We start from the raw sequence: 22,329 nt of genomic DNA on the forward strand, positions 1-22,329 counted from the left end.
AGAAGAAAAGGACAGAACTACTTACGGGCTAATAACATCACATTAGAGTTCACATCTGAATAGGAATGAGATTCAGAAAAACTAATGGAAAGGGAAATTTCTATAGACATATATGTTTGAACTTTAGTTACTATAGAAAATTCAGAAGGAACTGAGGACCTGATGTGAAATTTAGTAAGAAACAGTGGGATCTGACTACCCTTAGGCAGTGAGATTTAAACATAGAATACCCTCAGGAGCATACCAGTCCCAAGATAACAGAGGTCTGTATGGTTTTAGAGGGTGTGTCCTTAGATACCAACTTCTCAGTGAGCAAACTCTATTGATAACAATAAATTTTACTTTTTAAAAATTATGCATCATTTGGCATACTGGCACTGTAGGTCCCCTGAGGAGTATCAATTACACTGTCATACTGGCTTAAAGGACCATTTCCTTCCTCCTACTCAGGCGAAAAAACAAATAAGCATAGTGCCAAGAGCCCAACGCTACTATTGCCTGCAAGGTTTGTGTATACAGGAAGGTTGTATTTAGAAAAATTGGGGTTTGAATTAACTATTACTGGATGATACAGCTGCCCACACAAAGTTTTTCCTTTCCCTTTTTTTTTTCTCTATGTTTTTTAATGTAAAAAGAGAGTACCATTATTTTCTGCTGTATGAGGAAATTTTTGTTGTATCTATAAGCAGGCAGAGGACTAGATTCTGGAACGGGGCTCAAGTGAAACAGAACTGAGGGCTCACAAATTCCTGCCCCAATAAATGAAAAAGACACCTTACCTCATAAACCTAGAGTTCCTCAGGGCACAATCAGAATCACAATGGATTTAACCAAGCACAGCCAAAAAAATTTAGGCAATCTCTTCCAAGTGGTGAGAGGTCCTTGAAGTCTAATTATTTTTTAACACTTTACTGAATCAACAGGCCCCAGCTCTGTTTTTTTAAAACTCATATGACTTCTTGTTGAGATAGAGAGGAAAACCAAGATTAAGCTACAAATGGTCTTTTCCATTTAGCACTCACTGTTGATCCCACTTTTAAAATTGGCCAGGGCTCCAGAGATCACCAGGCTGAACACTAGCACTCTAGAGGGGTGAAAGACCAGAAGGAGTGTTGTGAATCAGTTTAGTACGGCCTCCAGAAATGTAGGCAAACTTCTCAAAGATTCATTTACCAAATCCAGTGCCAGAAGAGCCTATGGGTTTCGAGCATCTCATTTTGTTAGGCTGCTGCATAGACCATGTGGAAGGTAGGCAGAAGGAAAGCAAGTAAGAGCGATGTGTGAGAGCTACTTCTGAGCTCAGACTGCATTTCTAACCTATGGGCTGCTCCACCGAAGCTTGGCAACAATGGACAATCTCAATATTTGCCCAAGGTGCCACTTGCTATCACCATGCCAGAATCAATGTGACTAGATGAGCTCAGTCATAAATGAAGATCAAAGCCACGTTTACCTGAGGAGAAAAACTCTGTATATAACTCCAAGGTTCATTTGCCCTGGACTTGCATGCAAAACTCCATTAAATAAGGTGCTTCAAAACAGCACAAAGTGCCACTCTGTTGCCAGGATCTCAGAGACCCACAGGATTTGAGGACAAGCAAGCAGCTTTTCAGAAAATTACTTGCCTCTCAAGGTGCCCAGGAGGCACTTCCTCAGGCCCAATTAGTAGCAGGTTGTCAACATCTACTTTGAAACTGCCATTACAGAAAAGACATGCTATACTCCCATGGGATAGGGGAGGGAAAGGCAGGCATTATCTCTGATTGATGGATAGGGAAGGGAAGGTGTCACCCCATTTCCTCATCGATGGTGTAGCTGGGGAATCCTGAACACCTTCCAGAATCCGCTGGTTTTTCACTTTAAGGTCCTAGAAGAAAAACCCTTTTCCAAAGGATAATGTACCCATTCCAAAATGGAAAAACAAAAACTTTTTTCAAAGGCAATAGAGTGAACTTTTAGCTTTCAAACCAAAAATGTGATGGCCACAAGATGGCAGCAGAGGCAAGAATATTAGAATAGACAGTAGCAAGGCAAAAGTTACAATAATGAGTACATAATTATTGTTAAAGTCTCAAGAAAATGAGATAATAAACCATGTCACTGCCCACCACCCTCCAAAATCAGAGGCAAAAGATAGCCTGAAGCTCTAAGAAGAATTAGATGTACATAAAGGGAAAAATCATATTGATAGTGTTAGTGTTAAAATGCCATTAAAACAATCATGGAACAAAGTTAGGCCAACTGTCTAAACAGGACATTCACTAAAGTAGTATAGGATTCCTGATGTCTAAAAGCTAAGCAATCTTATTTCCACAATGCTTTTCTTTTTCACTTCCCATGAGACTTTGAAGCCAGGAATTTTGGTTCAATGGCTTCTTAGTTTGTAATACCTAGCTCAGAAGAATGAATGACATACATGTTCAATTACAAATTTAATTTGATATGACAGTATTTTTCTAGGACTACACATAAGGAATAAAAAATTTATGTTAACTGCATAAATGGTAAAATCAATCCAAGGGTCTTAGAAGGAATAACTTCTGACTTGATATGGACTTCGTATTTTGCTGTCTTGTACACTGTGGGAGATAACTAGGATAGACTGTGCTTAATAAAATGATAGCTTATAACCAGAGAAAATAAAAAAAACTAAAAAACAGCACTCTCCTGTAAGGTGCTCTGTAGATCCTCAACATCCTTTATTAAACTGTGTTCCCAGGCTCACATGTAGCTGGTAAATGTGAGTTAAAGACTGAGTTAAAATGCCTGAGTCAATTCCCTTACACTGTCTTGAGTTTACAAAAAGAAGCCTCTGCTGCCTCCTTCTTAAAGGAATTGACTGTTTTGGTCAGATGATTCCAGATATGGGGTTCCTTTTGCTCTCACCACCACTTTTCAGACTACCTTAAGGGTTCTGGTGGCAACTCTCAACATAGTAACTGAAGTCTAGCCTTAGTCCAGATAAAGCTCTGCCTTCACATTTTATAATGAAACTAGGACTTAGCCAAAGAACCCTAGGGAGCCAAGAACTAGCCCACAAACTGGGAGTGTTATACCCCAGTTGAGAGAGATCACTTACACAGTGTGATGAATCCTTTCTGATTCTGGTAGGTGGGAGGTCGGAGTCTCTGAGGTCTGGGGCTGTGTGGCAGCTGGCGGCTCTGCCTCTTCAGCTTCACACTTCTTTGGGCTCCCCTGTAAGGACAAACACAGCAAAACAAACATAGCAACGTACTTAAATCTGCTTGGTTCCTTTTCTATAACGTGGAGTTGGTAAAAGGCAGAGCACAACATACACAGTACCAGCTCCACACAGAACTCTATTTATCTTCATTATTTCATTTAAGAAAGTGGAATAGAATACTGCTTACAGAATTTCTATGCCAAAAATCATTTTATTAGAATTCTTCTTTGAGAGAACTGAGAAAAGGCTTCCTTTTGGGCAGAAAAAAGGGAGATGTTCCGAGGAAGAACTGACCTTGAGAGCCCTGAAGATGAGAACCCTGCTGCTCAGCCTCATGGAGAACTTTCATGAACCAGGGATTTGGAAATAAAAGTAGACTCTAGGGGCTTCCCTGGTGGCGCAGTGGTTGAGAGTCCGCCTGCCGATGCAGGGGACGCGGCTTCATGCCCCGGTCCGGGAGGATCCCACATGCCGCGGAGCGGCTGGGCCCATGAGCCATGGCCGCTGAGCCTGCGCGTCCGGAGCCTGTGCTCCGCAACGGGAGAGGCCACAACAGTGAGAGGCCCGCGTACCGCAAAAAAAAAAAAAAACAAAGTAGACTCTAACAGGTTTCCCCAACCTTCTCCATTTCTATTGAACCTTATCCAGACTACACTTTCAGTTTTATAGCTAAGACAAAAGGGAAAATCATGCCTAATCCTCCGTCTCCCTCTTAGGGAAGGGGCATAATACCCTACCCGCTCAGGCTGTAACCTCTGGGTCACATGCTTTTCAGCTGGCTCAGGTTGGCTCATACGCCTCACTCGGATAGAGGTTGAGGTGGAAGTCCTCTCCTTTGGCTCAAGGACCTGAAGCTGTGGCAATGGTGGAGTTGCAACCTCCTGACCAGAAGAGGGATCTTTGGTTTCAGTGTAGCTGGTGCTGCTGTCCCTGGAGACTCCAGGGCTCAGAGACTAAAGAAATGAAACATATTAGGCAAATTATTTTATATGCCATATATTCAGTAGATCACTGAGCTTTCCAACTTAATACTTTAGATCTTTTTATTCAAAGATTTTATTTAAATCTTTCCCTAGGTTTATTCCTGTTTCATTTAGTGACCTCCCTGACTTCCTAGATTACTCAACAAATTGTTTATCAACTCCCAACTAGGTGCTGGGTACTGGGATACACATGTAAAAAGGCATGTCCATACCCTCAAGAAGTTTATAGTCTAGCAGAGGAAATGGGTATGGATTCAGCTTTCTTTGCAATCAAAGGGAATCAAATTGAAAAAGGACCCAACTTAGGAATCAATGAGTTGAAAGTGAGACTCTGAAATGAGAAGAAAGTAATCACTGAACTGGGGACTTAAAGGAAGCTTTTCTGCTGGAAATCATGATAGATTCTCCAGGGGTTGAAAAACACTGCAGTACAGACAGAACATCAACGCACCCAGGATTCTCCCACACTTACTCTTCTGCTGTTGCTTGACGCTGAACGGGAACGGGAACGGGAACGGGACCTGGATTCTGATGTTGACCTGGAGCCCATCTTGGGTCTACCACGAGGGTTGGAATGAGTACCTGCCTGAGATATATTTCTCTGCTTGGATCTTGGAGGTGAATGAGACTGAGAGCCTGAGCTGTCAGGAGAGCGAGATCTTGATCTAGAACTGGAGGATGACGATGAGGAGGATCGGCTAGAGGATGAGTCAGCTGACCGTTTCGATCTGTGGCTTGGGACAAGAGTATGAGAAGCCCTCCTGCCTTCCTTCTGTTCCAAAGATTCCTCCGTGATCCCTTTGGCCAGTGTGAATTCCTCGATTTTTAGAGGGAGTGGTTGAGCTGATTTTTCTGATTCAGTTTCAAGACCCTTCTGGGTTGAGGATTCAGCTTGTGTGCTTTTCTGAACTAGAGGCAGGACACTCTCCTCTGGCACTTTCTCTACTGGAGATTCTACTTTGGTGTCTGCAGGGCTTGACAAAGGAGACAGACCTCCCACCAACTGCACAGTATGCTGAGACAGTAAGAGCTCCCTGGCCTCAGCATCTGTATTAGGAGGAGACAACTGAATAAGGACAGGAGGGGCTGGGCCTTCCATGGGTTCTATTTCTTCTTCACTCTGGAGTTGTGTATTAGGTGGTGGAGAAGATGCTTCCTTGGTAAGTAAAGGTGGGGGAGTCTCCTCCTCACTAGCAGTTTGCTCTGGTTGTAGCACAACAGGGGCCTTCTCCAGATCTTCAGTCAATCGAGGAGGGGAAGGGGACTTGGATTTTTCCTCCAAGCTTTTTGAAGGTTTTATTTCTCTTTCTTCTTCCTCAAGGGGAGAAGCTGTTTTCATCTCTTTCTCCTGCTGATGTCTGGCCAGATGACTTCTTCTGGCCTCTTCCTGGGACCTTGTAACCCTCCCTCCTCTCTCTAACCCCTCCTGTTCCTGGGATCTTATAGTTTGGGATCTCTCATCCATTACCTCCTCTACTTTTACACTGGGCTTCTCTTCCCCCTCTTCTTCCTTAAACTGCTTCAGGACTGGTGCATCCCTAGATTTTTGTCCCTCATCATCGTCTTCCTCCTCTTCCTCCTCTTCTTCCTCTTCCTCATCCTCTTCTTCTTCCTCTTCAGTTTTCAAATTTCGATCTGCTCTGAGCCTCAGATTTCTGGAAGGTGTTTCTTGATCCTCTTCCTCCTCAGCAGCCTGGCTGCACTCAGAGAGTTTAGCTGCTCTTGCCTGAAAGAAAAAATATTCAATGGTTCCAAGTATATTTGCTCACTATCAACAGAGGAGAAAAAGTATCTTACAAGACACACACATGACGAAGAAACTCAATGATATATGCTTTCAGCAACACAGAAAACAAATGCGACAAGAGACACGTGTGACTAGTATGGGCTCTTACAGGAATCAAAATAGAGTGACCAAAAAGAATACAATAATGAAACTGCTAGTACTTCATTTGTTAGCTTCAAGCTTTAAAAATAAATATAGGGCTTCCCTGATGGCGCAGTGGTTGAAAGTCCGCCTGCTGATGCAGGGGACACGGGTTCGTGCCCCGGTCCGGGAAGATCCCACATGCCACGGAGCAGCTGGGCCCGTGAGCCATGGCCGCTGAGCCTGCGTGTCCGGAGCCTGTGCTCCGCAACGGGAGAGGCCACAGCGGTGAGAGGCCCGCATACCAAAAGAAAAAAAAAAAAAAAAAAAAAAAAAAAAAAAAAAAAAAAATATATATATATATATATATATATATATATATAAACTGAACATCTAGAAAGGGGGTGGGGGCGGGGCGGGACTGACCTATTATCAATAAATGTGATTATTTTGATCATCTTTGGGGTATATTTCATTTTTTCCCATTGTTTCTTTTCCACTGTTGTAATTACACTATACATACACTTTTGTATACTGTTCACTTAACACTGTATCATACAGCTTTAAGGTTTTAATTGAATAATGAATTATATCTTTTCTAATAATGTGCTGCCTTAGGAATACAGACCAGCCTACTAACTTTCACAGTTATTTTTTTATTTGTTTTGTTTTGTTTTTTTTGAGGTACGTGGGCCTCTCACTGTTGTGGCCTCTCCCATTGCGGAGCACAGGCTCCGGACGTGCAGGCCCAGTGGCCATGGCTCACGGGCCCAGCCGCTCCGCAGCATGTGGGATCTTCCCGGACCGGGGCACGAACCCGTGTCTCCTGCATCGGCAGGTCGACTCTCAACCACTGCGCCACCAGGGAAGCCCCACAGTTATTTTTTTATATATTCGTTTAGAAATTCGAAGGCCAGGGACTTCCCTGGCAGTCCAGGGGTTAAGACACCACGCTTCCAAATGCAGGGGATGTGGGTGCGATCCCTGGTCAGGGAACTAAGATCCCACATGCTCACAGCATGGCCAATAAAAGAAATCCAAAGGCAAGAGCAGATATAAATTAGAAAACAAACAACAAGAAAAATGATTACAAAGAGAAAGAAGATGACTATACAGAAAGCTAGAGAGATACCAACTCTGAAATAGTTTGAGGAAAAAGAGGAGGAGGAGGAGATATCCAAGGCATTACCCAAAGAGGTGAAGGATGCTTTCAGGGGTAACTGAGTTACCTGTCTGACTCTGGATGATCGTCTTTCTCCTTTCCTTGGTTTCTCATCATCAGATTCACCTTTCTCTTCGGAAATAGAGGCGCTTTTTCCTATCAAATGAAAGAAAACCAAGTCAGACTCATAACATGAACATTCATTCAAGACTGCTTTCTAAAATTCAATTGATCAAAGCATATGAACGGCTCAATACATATCTGTATTAATCTCTCTGACTTCTATGTGGAAGAAAAGACTATATAAAGCCCTAAGGGTCAGGGTCATGTTGATAATTCCTGCTATGCACATCTGGAATGTTTTTAATGTCACAAAGCCAATTCACATATTATAAATAATTCAAATAAATGTAAAATAACTACCAGGGGCTTCAAATTGTCTAGCACAAAGTACATTTATTTCTGTAAAATGTTTTGTCACTGAATCAAAGCCCAAGACTTCACTGTGTTCAGTGTCTATTTTTTTGGACTGCCCATTGCCACCACTAGTTTTGACCAAAACATCATGATTAATATACCAGTTTGTAAAACAATAATCTTATAAGTACTTAAGAGAAATGATTTTCAGGGCTCAGGGCTTCAGAAATGGACCCTCTCAATTATGTTTTATATATGGAGCTCAAGGTGAGATTATTTTAAAGAAAAATAAGCTCTACTATTAAAAGAAAGCTTGTGGACTTCCCTGGCAGTTCAGTGGTTAAGACTCTATGCTTACACTGCAGGGGGCACAGGTTGGTCATTCCAAATAACAACTCCATGTAAAACTGGAAAAAGTTTTCACTTACATTCCATGAAGGAAGTTAACTGTGGGTAAATCACTTAAATAATTTGGGTCTCAGTGTCTTGACTGAGAAAATGGAGGGGATGGACCAGAAGACCTCTACGTTTCCTACCAGTATTAAAATATTACACAGAGTAGCAATGCAAATATTGATGTGAACCAGTTTAGAAAACAGCTTAAAGATAATTATATTTCAGATATGTACAATACAGTACAAAAGGTTTAAATGATCCACAAAAACCTGTGCTACCCTAACAGTATTTAAACTAGTGCAAATAAAGCAGATGGTGTGAGCTCTAATCCAAGGTCTTCTCTCTTATTTCTTTATTCCAGCAATCTAAACTAAACTAGTCTCTGCTTCTGTAACTAAAAGAAGAAAAGAAACTTACAGAATGAACTAGAAGACTGCACATATTTCATAAACCTTTACTCCATGATCACTTGATTAACAGGATCTTTGAATATATACCATTTCATATCTGGGTTAGAGAATAAAGACTTGCATTACAGGTGTGTGTACAGGAACTAGGGTTAGGATATTCAGTGACAGGTCAGATTCTTCAGCAAAGATTTAAAGAGTAATCTGTAAGATATTAATAAATAATGTGGTGCCTATAATAATCAATAATTTCATAATTAAATGACCTGGAATAGGTTAAATTACAAAATGAGGAAAACCAAAAGAAAACCTTTTCCATGAATTTCAGGAAAAGCTCCTTGGCATGTATCAAAATAAGGGAAAGAAGCTGACTTATTGTAGTAGTTTAACAAAAAAGAAAAAAAAAGGCAGAGGGTGGAGGGAGGGATGAACAGGCAGAGCAAAGAGGAGTTCTAGGGCAGTGAAAGTATCCTGGTATGATGCTCTAATGATGGATACATGTCATTATACATTTGTCCAAACCCACAGAATGAACAACATCAAGAATGAACCCTAAGGTAAACTATAGATTCTGGGTGATTATGATGTGTCAGTGTATGTTCACCCATTGTAAAAAAATGTACCACTCTGGTGCGGGATGTTGATATTAAGAGAGGCTATGCATATGTGGGGGCAGAGGGTGTATGAGAAGTCTTTGTACCTTTACGATTTTGCTGTGAACCTAAAACTGCTCTAAAAAACTAATGTCTTAAAAAAAAAATCACTATCCAGATGCTCAAGAATTAAAAAAAAAAAAAAAAAAAAAGGAAGAGGCTTCCCTGGTGGTGCAGTGGTTGAGAGTCCGCCTGTTGATGCAGGGGACACGGGTTTGTGCCCCGGTCCAGGAAGATCCCACATGCCGTGGAGCAGCTGGGCCCATAAGCCATGGCCACTGAGCCTGTGCTCCACAACGGGAGAGGCCACAACAGTGAGAGGCCTGCATACTGCAAAAAAAAAAAGAAAAAAAGAAAAAGAATCCACCTGCCAATGCAGGGGACACGGGTTCGTGCCCTGGTTGGGGAAGATCCCACATGCCGCGGAGCAACTAAGCCCGTGTGCCAAAACTACTGAGCCTGTACTCTAGGGCCTGCAAGCCACAATTACTGAGCCCATTTGCCTGGAGCCCGTGCTCCGCAACAAGAGAAGCCACCGCAATGAGGAGCACGTGCACCACAACGATGAGTAGCCCCCGCTCGCCACAACTAGAGAAAGCTCGTGCGCCACAACTAGAGAAAGCCCGCGTGCAGCAACAAAGACCCAACGCAGCCAAAAATAAATAAAATAAATTAAAAAATAAAAAGAAGAAGAAAAAGTTAACCAGGTTGGAGGGAAGGTAAAGATTTGAAAATTGCAGATATCTTAAGCTTATAAATAGGCAAAGAAAAGACTGGAAAATTATATAGCAAACTATCAACTGTGGTTATTTTCATTTGTGGGACCTCTGATGATTTAAAAACCTGTTTAAAGGGCCTATATGGGAAAAGAATCTAAAAAAGAGTGGATATATATGTATAAGTGATTCACTTTACTGTACACCTGAAACTAACGCAACATTGTAAATCAACTATACGCCAATAAAAATTTTTAAAAATTAGGGAATTCCCTGGTGGTCTATTGGTAAGGACTCGGTGCTTTCACTGCCGGGGCCCGGGTTCGATCCCTGGTAGGGGAACTAAGATCCCACGAGCTGCACAGCGCAGCCAAATAAAACAAATGAAAACCTGTTTTTTCCAGTTTTTCCAAAAATTTTCTAACGAATACACACTACTTTTTGTAATAAGAAAACAAACATTTTTAAAACGATAAAATCCTATACCCTGGAGGGAAAACCTACAGGAGAGATTCTCTGATATGCCTCAAATACTATGAACAGTTAAAATTCACAGGCCTAGCCAACCCAAGTACTTGCTTTTACCACTGCAAGTTCTATATAAGAAACATTCTCTTTGTTGTTTATTTTCAACTTAAAAGCAAGTGTTAAGAGCACATATACCAAAGATGCTTTGCAGTGAATAACAAAGCACATATATGCTCTGAATAAATAAATGTGATTTTAAGGGGGGAAAAAAGGCATGTACAAAGTTTACCATAGATAAATGTGCTAAACAGATCAAATAAGAGTTCTGGAGCTGTGATTTTAAAATTAGGTATGCACAAGCAAACAGCCTTTATCTCGATCAATTATAAACTGTATACTATTCTATTAGATCATAATGTTATCTTGATACTGTACAACTGCAATGACAGGATTCTAGATGATCCCTCCTCTAGAAGCACTTGCCTAATAAGTCTTCAAAGAGATGTGGGAAAAATGGGAAGGGCTGGTCAGAAAGTTCTGGACATCACTGTTTTGCAAAGAAAATGACAACTGGAGGGGAACCTCAGACATGAAAACAAGAGCCTAGTAAGCAATACAAAATATAAGAAAGAGATGAGGAGTTTCTTCCAGCTCCTTGTAAGGAGCTGATGTGATGCAGACAAGGTTCTGGGAAAGGTGCCATCTTCTATTATGTGAACATGGCCACATGAGTGTCTTCAGCCAGATGTTAATAATATGTGCAGAAACTGAGCACCTTTAGCAAAGAGTGGTACGAATACTGGTAACAGGTTAATAAATGTATTTCAGGAGTTAAAAAGCAAGTCAGGGTGAATGTAAGATTTCTGAGATTCCAAAGCCAGAAGCCTTCAGGAGAGCAAAGGCAGTGTAGAATGTATTAAAGTGAAGAATGGGACCTTCCCTGGTGGTCCAGTGGTTAAGACTCTGTGCTCCCCCAACGTAGGGAGCACAGGTTCGATCCCTGATCAGAGGATCCCGGATGCCGCACAGCTTGGCAAAAAAACCCACAAAAAACCAAACAAAAAAAACAAACTGAAGAATGTTTAAGCATCATATAGGAAGGTAGTTTCTTCATCTTGGGAAACAAATCCCTGGGCAGGATTTGCAGGATCCAGGTTAGGTAGCTACAGAGATCAGAGCAAAGCTTGTGGCCAGAGGGTATCCTTGGGTATGAAAAAGCAGCAGAAATTAAGAGAATGGAGGCCTGGCAATGATGCCAACCCTAAATCTGACTCATGTTAGCTGTATAAGTAACTTACCTAACATTTCTTTATAATCTCAGCATCCAGATTTAACACAAGAACAGGAATGAGGGCTAAATGCTCTGTAAGCCAAAGGCTGGCTAAGATCCCCTGGGGCTATACCTTTGTTAATCAATCTGTATTCTGAATATCCATTTTTAAATGTTTTTGTATTTTTCCTCCTAATTTTCCTAGAGTGGGCTCTTTTTGGAAAAATTAACTGAAGATAATAAGGACTGTTGTATACCCAGTCATGATCTAGGAGGCAACTTCTGACTATGGAGGGTGAATACTGACTCCCAACATCTTAGAAAAATCTGAAGAAAGTGATGGAAAGATATGAAGTCAAGAAGGAGAGCCAGGGGCTTCCCTGGTGGCGCAGTGGTTGCAAGTCCGCCTGCCGATGCTAGGGGACGCGGGTTCGTGTCCCGGTCTGGGAAGATCCCACATGCCGCGGAGCGGCTGGGCCCGTGAGCCACGGCCGCTGAGCCTGCGCGTCCGGAGCCTGTGCTCCGCAACGGGAGAGGCCACAATAGTGAGAGGCCCGTGTACCGCAAAAAAAAAAAAAAAAAAAAAAAAAAAAAGAAGGAGAGCCAGGCAGGATTTTATAAACCAATTTTTCCTTCCTATTTGGGATTGTGACTACAGCACATTAATGCGAGGTTGCTGGCATATAATAAGCCAAGGATCTTGATTAACTATAATGCTGAAAAACTATTCTTTCATTTAGTCATTCATAAACTGAGCTGATCAACAGAACTACCAGGGGACTTTTTAAAAATGTAAGGTCTCAGGACTTACATTCTTTGAGATTCTTGGGGCAGGGCCCAGGAATTCATATTCTTAAAAAAAATAATATCCAGGGGCTTCCCTGGTGGCACAGCGGTTAAGAATCCACCTGCCAATGCAGGGGACACGGGTTCGAGCCCTGGTCCGGGAAGATCCCACATGCCGCAGAGCAACTAAGCCCACGTGCCACAACTACTGAGCCTGTGCTCTAGAGCCCACAAGACACAACTACTGAAGCCCACGCACCCGCCTAGAGCCCGTGCTCCACAAGAGAAGCCACCGCAACGAGAAGCCTGCGCACTGCAACGAAGAGTAGCCCCCGCTCGCTGCAACTAGAGAACGCCTGCGCCCAGCAACGAGGACCCAACGCAGCCAAAATAAATAAATAAATGAATTTATTAAAAAAAAAAAAAAATCCTCAGGTGCCACTACTGATTACCAAAATATGTTACTAGGAACCTTACTTTAATCAAAATCTTACTAAATAAGGAACCCCAAACATCCAAAGCTAACAAATAAGCTGGAAGCCTAATAGTTTATGAGCCTACGGCAGACTGCCGCTGTACACCTGAAAAAAAATCTAATTTCTGGGTAAACTCCAGGCATTCTACCGATCCAACCAAGCACTGCTAGAACTCCAAACTACAACTCCATTTAGGACCTTGACCAAATTTTATGCCACATCTATTATGAAATTCACATTCTAGCCAAGATCAGAGGTAGGAAAGTTTATGGATAGAGTATACCAAAGAGGACACACAGCAATTGTTTGTTGTATTCTACAATTTACTACATTCATTTGTTACTTTTTTTTCACCTCTTTCCTTTCACCTGTTTTTTTTCCCCTCCTCCAACAATTACAGCCATAGGCATAGTCCTGCTGAAGACACAAAGCACTTAAGAGACTACTGGCCACCTTCCTCACTCTAAATCTTTACTTGCTTTTGAAACCTTATATCTATTTCAGGACATTCCTCATTTTCACTTCAAGTTACATTTAGAACAGAGAGAGGCTCTCTCTTTTTCAAGAGTTCCTTATCAAATCATATTGCTATCAAGAATTTTCAATGGTTCCCCCATTACCTTTAAAATTAAATATCACCTTCCTTCCTACCTCTGTGCATTTGTTCCTTCCTAAAAATACCCTCTTGTCTTCTCTGTGCCAACTCAAATCCTACGTATTTCTAAGGCTCACTCAAATCCTACACCTCCTTCATGAGGCTCTCTCTAATCTCTCTAATCCTCAGAGAATTTTTTACTCTTTGGAATTCCACTGGTACGTGTGTCCGTACTACTTGTATGTCACTTAAAACATACCATCTTCCATTGTTAGTTTTATGTGCAGTTGTCTTCTCTCTCCCTAATAGATTTTACAATGTGCTGACTCCCCACACACTCTAGCATAGAGACATGTATACAGCAGGAATTCTATGCGTAATTTTTTGGCTTATTTTTATTTGAGAAGCGATGCTGACAACTAATTTATAAAAGAGTTTTCCCCTTCCACATGGCTTTACAATCAGGGAAAAAAAGAGTGCTAAGAGCAAAATGGATCAATTGCTGTTTTTATTTTGAAGAGAAAAGAGATCTCTAAAAGAAATTATTTCTCTCCCATCATTAAATATCTCCTAAAAATCTGTTTTCCGGAAAGAGTTCCATATTAACCAGAAGAGCTAGCGACTTCTATACATTCTAGAAGTATTAAATATGGAATGATCACCTTCCCCATGACCACTAACGTTAATAATCATTCAAAATACTTGTTAATTTACACACTGGTTTACTTTATCTACCTACTATTCACATGTCTTATACGTATGTTCCCCTAAAGGCACACTGTTTTGACAGGTAGTTCCTAGAAGACAAAGGCTGCATTTACAGACTTTTGCTTGAGACACTATGCAAAAGTGGGTGCTTAACATTTTTTTAAATGTGAAAAAAATTAATCTTACCTGAACCAATTCCACACACTGGGTTTGAGCTCCCCGTAATATGCTCAAATAATACTCTGCACTGCCTCTCATAGTACACAGCATAACTCTAGTTAATTATGTAATAATTTGTTTAATGTCTATCTCCTCACTAGACTGTATGTTTCATTATGACAGAGACTTGTCTTTTTCTCTACTATATTCCTGGTGCCTAGCACATGCCTGACATACAACAGGCAAGTTTTTACTTGTAAAAACTTGTTGAATGAATTAATAAACTGCAGATGCCCATTTGGGGGGATGACTGGATGTGTAACACACAATATATACAATTGGTGAAGAGATGAAAAAGAGTTGTGACTGTTGCTGAATTCAGAGGCAGAGGAAGTTAGAGAGGTATACAGATGAGAAGAAAAATCAGACTGCCTCATAAAATACTCTGAGAGGTCAACACAACATAGAGGTGAACGCAGACTTCGAAAAGGACATAATTTCCATGAAAAACAGATGTCAAATAACACTGTCACAGAATTGCCCTGGGACTTTAATGGAGGCTTAGCATGAAAGGAGGTGTAACTACCTCCCCCCACCAACTACGCAGGATTGACAAAACAGCGCAGTGGGGAGGGAGATACGTACTGGGTGAATGTCTGCTGAGCTCCAGCTCTGGTCTCTCCAGGCTGCTCTGAAAGTCAGGAGGCAGCAGGGAAGCCACTCCCTCGGGATGGATCATCTCGTCCTCCGACTCAGCTGAAGCTTCTGCAAAGTACAGATTGGGTCGGGGCAGGGAGGGAGTGAAGGGCTCAGCATGTGGGAATATGTAGAGGAGTGAAGGAGGTCAGGCAAAGTCACGGATACAGAGTATATACTAAAAAGAGCACTGTCCATAGAGAAAAACTCCCTAAGATAAGGCTCTTGTTCATCTAAAGGGTAGCTTAATTTACTTATAACTCTTCCTGTTGGCAGGAATCCTCTTCTAGTCAAGACAGTCAAATTAAGTGTCTTCTTCCCTGACAAAAGGTAAATAGTAACTCACTTGGCTCCATAAACTACCAAAGCAAATAACTGGCAGTCTCAGCCTGACTTATATTCCTGAAACTGCCTAGTGAAACAGGCCCATCTACTCATTGAAAGGAATAAGCAGGAAGAACTCCTTGTAAGAAGTGACAGTCTGGGCTTACCTTCAAGTTCTGCAGCTTCTCGAGCTTCACGTTCCAGACGCTGCCTAAGCAGCTCCTGCTGCTTTTCCAGATACTGCTTTATGAAACTGTTCTGGCTCATTTCCTCGCCAATCTGTGTAGAAGACATGGAAAAAGATAGTCTAGGAAAACAAACCAGGAGGTACAAAATTCCATGGAAAGATACGGAAAATGTTGGAGGGCCCTTTTCTAAGCTACTCCTAAGTTGAGGACCAAAATATATAGCCCTACGATTCACAAAAGATGGCAAAGAGGAACTGCACACATAATTTTTTATTTTAAATATTCAGCTCCCAGCCAAAGACTGATACACAAATAATTAAAAAAAATAAAAATTCCTATAAAATTATGCCTTTTAGCCTAAATTTTTAGATAATCTAAATTATATAAAGATAATCTAAATTTTCCTTTCAATAATATCAAAAACTGAAGGAAAAAAATACTAGTTCATACTAATTCATCTTTTGTTCACACAAAAGATCAACCTCCACCTATCCAGAAAAATTTTGTTAAACATCTCCAAAATTCAACTACTAGACTTAAAAGCCTGAAAGCAAGAGACTAAGAAAAGGGATTCAGCATTTAGACAGAGTTCTAACTCCATTTTCTTTGGGTGAGAAGAAACCTTTGGTAACAATTTTTAAAATCCAGGAGCTTAATCCCTTTTCCCATTTTTTTCTGCAACACAGACTCCCATGTCACTCTTCTGCCCTTCAGCTTTCTCTTCACAAGTCCTCTTCCCGAGAAGCTTCTTGCTTAGCAAGTCCTATTAGAACTCCAGAAAAAGGAAAAAAATCTGAATAAATACTTTCTATGTCATTAGTCATCTTTCCTAAGCGTGGTAAATGTTTTTTTTTCCCCCTAAAATAGAGATGAGTCTCTTGGTAGTCAGTGGACACTGATGAAGCGTGGGTTGCAAGTATTAGAGAATGTATGTATTTGTTGCAAAAAACCTATGTTAATAAAAGCAAAACTTCAAAGTTGCAAATGTAATCAGCAAAAGGAATAGAATGGTAAAGTGATTAACTTATGCAGTTTCTTATGCTTGTTAAAATACTTAACCTCTGTAAGCTAGTTAGATTATACTTTCAGCTTCATGAGCTAATAACCAGGGAGTAGGAAAGCTCTCTTGTTTTTCCACTGTATCTTGGGACTTCATCTAGTACTGGAGCTGCACACCACTGCACTAACAAAGACCTGGATTTTTCCTTTAAGCGCATGACACAATATAATGAGGGGATGTTAAAAGCTGAAAAGAATCTTAGGAGACCACACAGCCTAAGACTTTTTTTTTTGAAACTGGGAATGATTTCTTCCAAAGAAATCTTATGCAGAAACTCAATATTCAAAGCAGACAGAAGTAGATCTAATCTCGTTTAAGAGGGGAATGTGAACCCCTGCTCATTTGGGAAGAAATTTTCTCTAGGAAGCCTCCAAAAGCAGCTCCACAAGATCCCAACAGAGTAGTTATAAAACTATGGATCTAGTCCAACTCTTTCTCATCTTACACACAGGGAAACTGAGGAAGCCAAGGCCTCCAAAGGTTAAGTTTCTTGCCCAAAGTAACAGCAATTAATGACGTTTAGGAGTAACTGCACAGTTAATATTAAAACTAGTAATGGTGGATGATTTCCAAAGGACTGAATTCTTGGAAAATCTATGTCAACACAAGAATTCTTCTTGATCAGCAAGTATTTTCCTATATTGCCCTGTTGATTGTCTACTCATATCTACATTCAAAGACATCAACTACTTTTTCCAAATTGATGTCAAACAAATGCCTTCAGATCCTTGTACTCCACTTAATCAACTAGAGCCACATCTTTCTGAACACACCATTTCAAGAATCAGAAATTAACTAACAGCTCTTCTGATTCGTGAATTCTTTATTAGAATTCAACTGTCCTAGTATGAAAACATTTTCAACCCAGGGAACTGAGGAAAATATTGGTGAGAAATCAAGCATCAAATATACAACATCATGTCCTTCCATGTCTCCGTGCATCCAAAGAGCCCCCCCTTCTAGTGAACCTTCTTTCTTACCTGGGAATTTGGCTGGAATGCAGCATGGGGTGTTGAGTGTTTCTGTAAATTTTCTAGCATTAGAGCCTGGTATAGAGAAGGGCAAAAGTCAGAAACCAGGAGGAAAAAAACCAAAAACAAAAAAACCCTCCCCCAATCTCTTCATCAAAAGCAATGACTAACCGTACACACTTAAACTGTACTCCTCTTCCAGGCACCTAAAAGCCCTTTACTAATTCCGTCCTCATTCGTCTTCAGAAGACCCTTAAAGGTAGCCATGGTTACTGCTCCCAAATGTACAGATGTAAAATGCAGGCATATTGGGAAAATCTGGCTATGCAATAAAATCAGTGACAGTGACAGAACCAGTACTACAATCCCTATTATCTTCTGCACTTCTGACTAGTGTCCCTTCTAAATCTGGCCCTTCACTTCAAATATTCAAACCAGGTTCAAATACATGAAACCAACATGGTTTTGGCCTGACTGAATTCCTTGGTCAGTCACCCAGGACTACATGTACTTGAGTGAACTTGCATCGTTTCCAAAAGAGTGGCACCTAGATTTACCAAATTTATAAGAATTTCAGAGGAGGCTACAGAACAAAATGACCACAGACTCTATAAACTGTGTCCTGATCCAATCCCTCCACACACGGAACTGTCAGCTTCAATGTAAGCAACGGTTTGCCAACTTAACCCTTGAGCCAGCCCAGCCCGAATCTGTTACTCTTCACGTATCCTAACTTACCCTAATTAAAACCAAGAAATCCACACCATCCCTCCGCTTACACCAAACCTATACACACCAATCCATCCATCTACCTCTTGACAATCCCACCCTAATCTACTCAAACCGATTCAAAACCCCAACATATACCAGCCCGCCTCACCTCTCTCATCAATAATCACCAAATTCTTATCCACCCGAATTGCTTCTGGACGCCCTATAAATTATACACCCCTCCCTAACCAAGTCCCTTCAGATCAAGGTTTCTCTTCATCTCACCTCCTAATCTAATCAAGCAGACATTTTTGCCCTACCCCAATTCTATTCTTTGCGATACCGATACCAACCCCTCGACCTCTCTGCCCAACTAAACACCTAACTCCGACCTAGCCCATCTCGCCCCCCTCAGGCCAGCAACGCCGGTGGTTGTAGTGGGATTTAACTCCTTCTGCAGCGCATGCGCCGAAACCACAGACACAAACAAGGAGGGGGTGGGGGAGGAGGAAGGAGCTTAAGACACTCCGGGAGAGTAGCGCGCACCCTCCCATTTTGGGATCGCGCCGCTACCGTTAAGGCGGGAACCAGCGCTATTTCCACTCCAGCGCGAGCCTCCCCAACCACCGTGCGCGCGGATCCGGAGGCTGGCGCTGGCGGCCTGAGCGAGCTCGCGCCGAGCTCGGACACTGCGCCTGCGCCGCGGCAGAGACTCGGCTCTACCGGGTCAGCTCCCCTCCGACACCCCGGCAACGCCGTCTACTCACCCCTTTGAGCCGCTTGACCAGGGCACTCTTCTGCCCGCTCTTGGCTAGGCCTCGCTGCTCCAGTGCGGCCTTCAGGTCGGTCACCCGCAGCGCCTGAAGAGGCTTCCCGTCCAGAGTCACCTCCTCCAGCTCCGCCATCTTGCGTGAGGTACTCGGGTCCGTTCCGACGGCTTCGGGCATCTTCGGTAATTTCCGCCAACGCCCTTCGAACGTACCGAGTTGGCCCCGCCCACTTCCATAGTCAACCCCTCGATTACCACTCAGAACTCCCCGGGTTCCTCCGGAAATTCTCGGGTGTTTCCGTCTCCACATCGGCACCAATTGGTTCTTTCCATCCTCCTAGTCGCTCCCCCTCCCTCATCCTGCTTTCAGAGCTCGGTTCTCTTCGTCTTACCGAGGCTTTGAATCGAATCTGTTCGGAAGCTCTCGACTCTGGCATAACCATAATCGGAATTATTCGGCTATCTCCGGACCTAAGGCTGAGACGCTGTGGCGCTTGGGTGTTTGGGGCTGGTCTGGGACCGGAAGTGCGTGGGCTTCCCGGCTGGCCCTCGTTAGGGTTTTTAGGAAACCTGGAAGCGGCGGCGATAGTTGAAGTCTAAACACTCTTGTGACGGTCTCCGGGTGCCCTGTGAGAGGAAAGGGGAGGTAAGCGGGGTAGAACTACCTCCCTGGGCCGGGTCAGACTCGGTGATTACGGGCTACCCTTAGTAGGGCAAGCCTCCCGCTCCCCTACGGAAACAGCTGCCGCCTCCCATCCTCCGAATCCCCGCCACTCCCATCTAAGGCTACGTTGCTCTTTGGGACCACAGAATACCAGGCTCCGTGGCCTCCGAAGTGGCAAGTGGCAGCACCGTGTCTTTCGACCCAGCCTGTGAACTAATTCGTGGTAATTGAACTTGAGCTTGCCGTGGAAGCCATGTCGCAAGACTCGGGAAAAGTTAGCCCTTTCTCCGAGTAAGAGAATAAAATTCCTTTAGGAGGAATTGCTTCTTGTAGGACCACTGTGAAAAGGCAACCTCGGCTGGACCGTTTTGGTACAGAACTGATGTTAATTTGCTTCGGGGTTCCTTTCTTTGTCACTACAAACACTCCAACTTAGAGCAGAAGAAACACAAACAGTAAAATAGGTCGTAAACAAGTAGTTTGTTTTCCTTGTTAGAGATTCAAACTGTGGGATTTGAAAACTATTCATGTTGGCTGACCTTCCAGTTGCATTAGTGATGCGAATCAATGGCAAGTCATCAATAGGTATTATATTAAACATGAAGGAAAATTGTTCAGACATATGAATTGTCACACAGCTACAACAGTATAACAGTTGTTAGATCCCTAAGCCAACAAACCAATTAGACTGTTTTTTCAGTACTGAATAAACACTTGGCTTCTTCTGTTTTTCTTACTTTGTTATATTATTTTGGACAAGGCGCCTTCACTAACTCTGCTCTTTAATTTTTCCTGGTGCTTTACAGGAAATATAAGAAAATAATGGAGTTATGAAGTTCTTGGCATATTTCAGAGGCTACATGCACATTGCGGAGAAGGCTCTTTCGTCATACATGATGTTTTCCCTTTCTTTTTTTTCCTTCTGTTGATAGCTCTGGAATGATTAGCATCTAGGCCCTGACCAGCTGCTTGGTAAATTAAAAAATGTGTACCTTTTTTTCATTTTAGGGAAGATGTGTTGGACCAATATTAATCGTTGTTTTTTTTCCTTTACTGAATCTGGAACATAGAATTAGGTGGTAAAGAATGAACAAGGAATGCTTTGGTTATTTTTGGATTGTTTATAAGAATGATGGAGGGAGGCAGTGGTTGGGAAGGGTAATGGGTTTGAAAACGAGAGAGGAAGGTTGGCAAATAATGAAATTAGGTTATTCTTGAGTACCTTGTCTAAGTTGGATAATAACCTAAATAAAGGACCCTGTTGTTTTTCTGTAAACCAAATTGGTGAAAAGTAATTTTCTTTGTAGACGTTGATTGAGTGTAATAAGATTCTGTGTTGTTGGGAAGCTGTATTTTGGTTGCTCTATCCAGAGAGTATATAACAGTGCTCTTATGTTTCAGGATGCCACTGGGATCATCTTCCTCTTCGATGCCGCTACCCTTCCCTTCTCCCTTACCCTCGGTACCAGACAATATTTCTAACTCTTCCCCTCCCCCAATGTCTTACATCACTTCCCAGGAGATGAAGTGTATTCTTCACTGGTTTGCCAGCTGGTCAGGTCCTCAGCGTGAACATTTCCTACAGGACCTGGTAGCTAAGGCAGTACCGGGAAAATTGCAGCCACTGCTGGAAAGTCTGGAGCAGCTTAGCGTGTCTGGAGCAGACCGACCACCTTGTATCTTTGAGTGCCAGCTACGTCTTTGGGATCAGTGGTTTCGAGGTTGGGCTGAGCAGGAGCGCAATGAATTTGTCAGGCAGCTGGAGGTCAGTGAGCCAGACTTCGTGGCAAAGTTTTACCAAGCAGTGGCTGCTACCGCTGGTAAAGACTGATAGGCATTAAAATCAAAGAAGATAACCAGAGCTAATGGAGCCGAGGCCACAACTTTACTAAGAGAACTTCAAATGTATCACTTAAAGGCCTGGGGATGGTGTTCCTATCAGCTGACTGAACTCGCTGACCAATACAGGCCTGGTGATTTCAACAGCCGATCAACTGGAGTCCTAGTGTAAATGTTTTCCATCTAAGCAAATCCAGATCAGCAGTCTGTCTCCTAGCTTACTTCCTTCCAAGAGATGTCAAACCCTCAAGAATTTAAAGGCTTCTTTTACAACTATAACCGAAAGGAATCTACACATTATAACTCAAGCCTACTGCCGGCCCATAAGGGTATAAAATAGAGCCCTTCTACTCCAGAAACGAGAGAAGGACAATAAAAGGTCATGTTCTTATAATTTAGCTGGATTCAGATGGCTGCTTTCACCACTGTTACCAAATTCTGGCATAATTATGTGATATCCCAACTACTAGCTTTCCTAGTGATGATTTAGTAAAGTTATGGAAAAATCAGGAGGTGGAGATAATTAGCTACTCCTTCCTCCACACAGATGTTGGTTTGAATCCAAGTAGCAATGATTTTTTTCTAAAGTATACATGACATCCTTGGAGCTGGTAGCAGATGTTCCTATTCTATAAGTTTGCTTTACAACAGTATGAAAACAAGTGACATTCTTTACAGGTTGAAGGGTTTATTTTTTGTATCAAAATAAAGAACAGATTTTCAGAACCGTAAGTCTTTACCTTTTTTTCATTGCAAGGCTAGTGTAATGTTGATATACACAGAAGGAGGCATTCTGAGAAAAGTAGAACTTAAGTATAGACAATAGATCAACTTTCCATCCAGTTTCTCCTAAGAAATCA

General features: G+C 42.1%; 2 protein-coding genes across 10 annotated transcripts in view; one reads left to right on the top strand and one right to left on the bottom strand.

Annotated features, from left to right (window-relative positions):
• Positions 1 to 19,291, bottom strand: part of ACIN1 (apoptotic chromatin condensation inducer 1) — a 33,324-nt gene extending 14,033 nt beyond the window's left edge. For 3 of the 7 annotated variants that reach the window (XM_032619477.1, XM_032619487.1, XM_032619524.1), the window contains exons 1-8: positions 18,965 to 19,159; positions 17,496 to 17,561; positions 15,435 to 15,546; positions 14,893 to 15,012; positions 7,264 to 7,352; positions 4,640 to 5,893; positions 3,922 to 4,137; positions 3,080 to 3,195 (exon numbers count right to left, since the gene is read on the bottom strand). In XM_032619477.1, the coding sequence (XP_032475368.1) occupies positions 3,080 to 3,195; positions 3,922 to 4,137; positions 4,640 to 5,893; positions 7,264 to 7,352; positions 14,893 to 15,012; positions 15,435 to 15,546; positions 17,496 to 17,561; positions 18,965 to 19,144 (2,153 nt within the window). In that variant the 5' untranslated portion in view covers positions 19,145 to 19,159. Of the gene's footprint in view, positions 1 to 3,079; positions 3,196 to 3,921; positions 4,138 to 4,639; positions 5,894 to 7,263; positions 7,353 to 14,892; positions 15,013 to 15,434; positions 15,547 to 17,495; positions 17,562 to 18,964 lie in introns of all 7 variants that reach the window. The other 4 variants (XM_032619495.1, XM_032619466.1, XM_032619505.1 and 1 more) reach the window with 3 other exon arrangements.
• A 126-nt stretch (positions 19,292 to 19,417) lies between these two features.
• C2H14orf119 (chromosome 2 C14orf119 homolog) lies at positions 19,418 to 22,195 on the top strand. 3 transcript variants are annotated; one of them, XM_032619567.1, is made up of 3 exons: positions 19,418 to 19,612; positions 20,437 to 20,602; positions 21,032 to 22,195. In XM_032619567.1, the coding sequence occupies exon 3, from the start codon at positions 21,033 to 21,035 to the stop codon at positions 21,459 to 21,461; it is 429 nt and encodes a 142-aa protein (XP_032475458.1). In that variant the 5' UTR covers positions 19,418 to 19,612; positions 20,437 to 20,602; position 21,032; the 3' UTR covers positions 21,462 to 22,195. The 3 variants fall into 3 exon arrangements, with proteins under 3 accessions (XP_032475458.1, XP_032475440.1, XP_032475449.1); XM_032619549.1 differs by lacking the exon at positions 20,437 to 20,602 and having other exon boundaries at positions 19,418 to 19,921; XM_032619558.1 differs by lacking the exon at positions 20,437 to 20,602.
• The last annotated feature ends 134 nt before the right edge of the window (positions 22,196 to 22,329 follow it).

The sequence above is a fragment of the Phocoena sinus genome, chromosome 2 (genome assembly GCF_008692025.1).
Source record: "Phocoena sinus isolate mPhoSin1 chromosome 2, mPhoSin1.pri, whole genome shotgun sequence".
Taxonomy (NCBI): Eukaryota; Metazoa; Chordata; class Mammalia; order Artiodactyla; family Phocoenidae; genus Phocoena; species Phocoena sinus.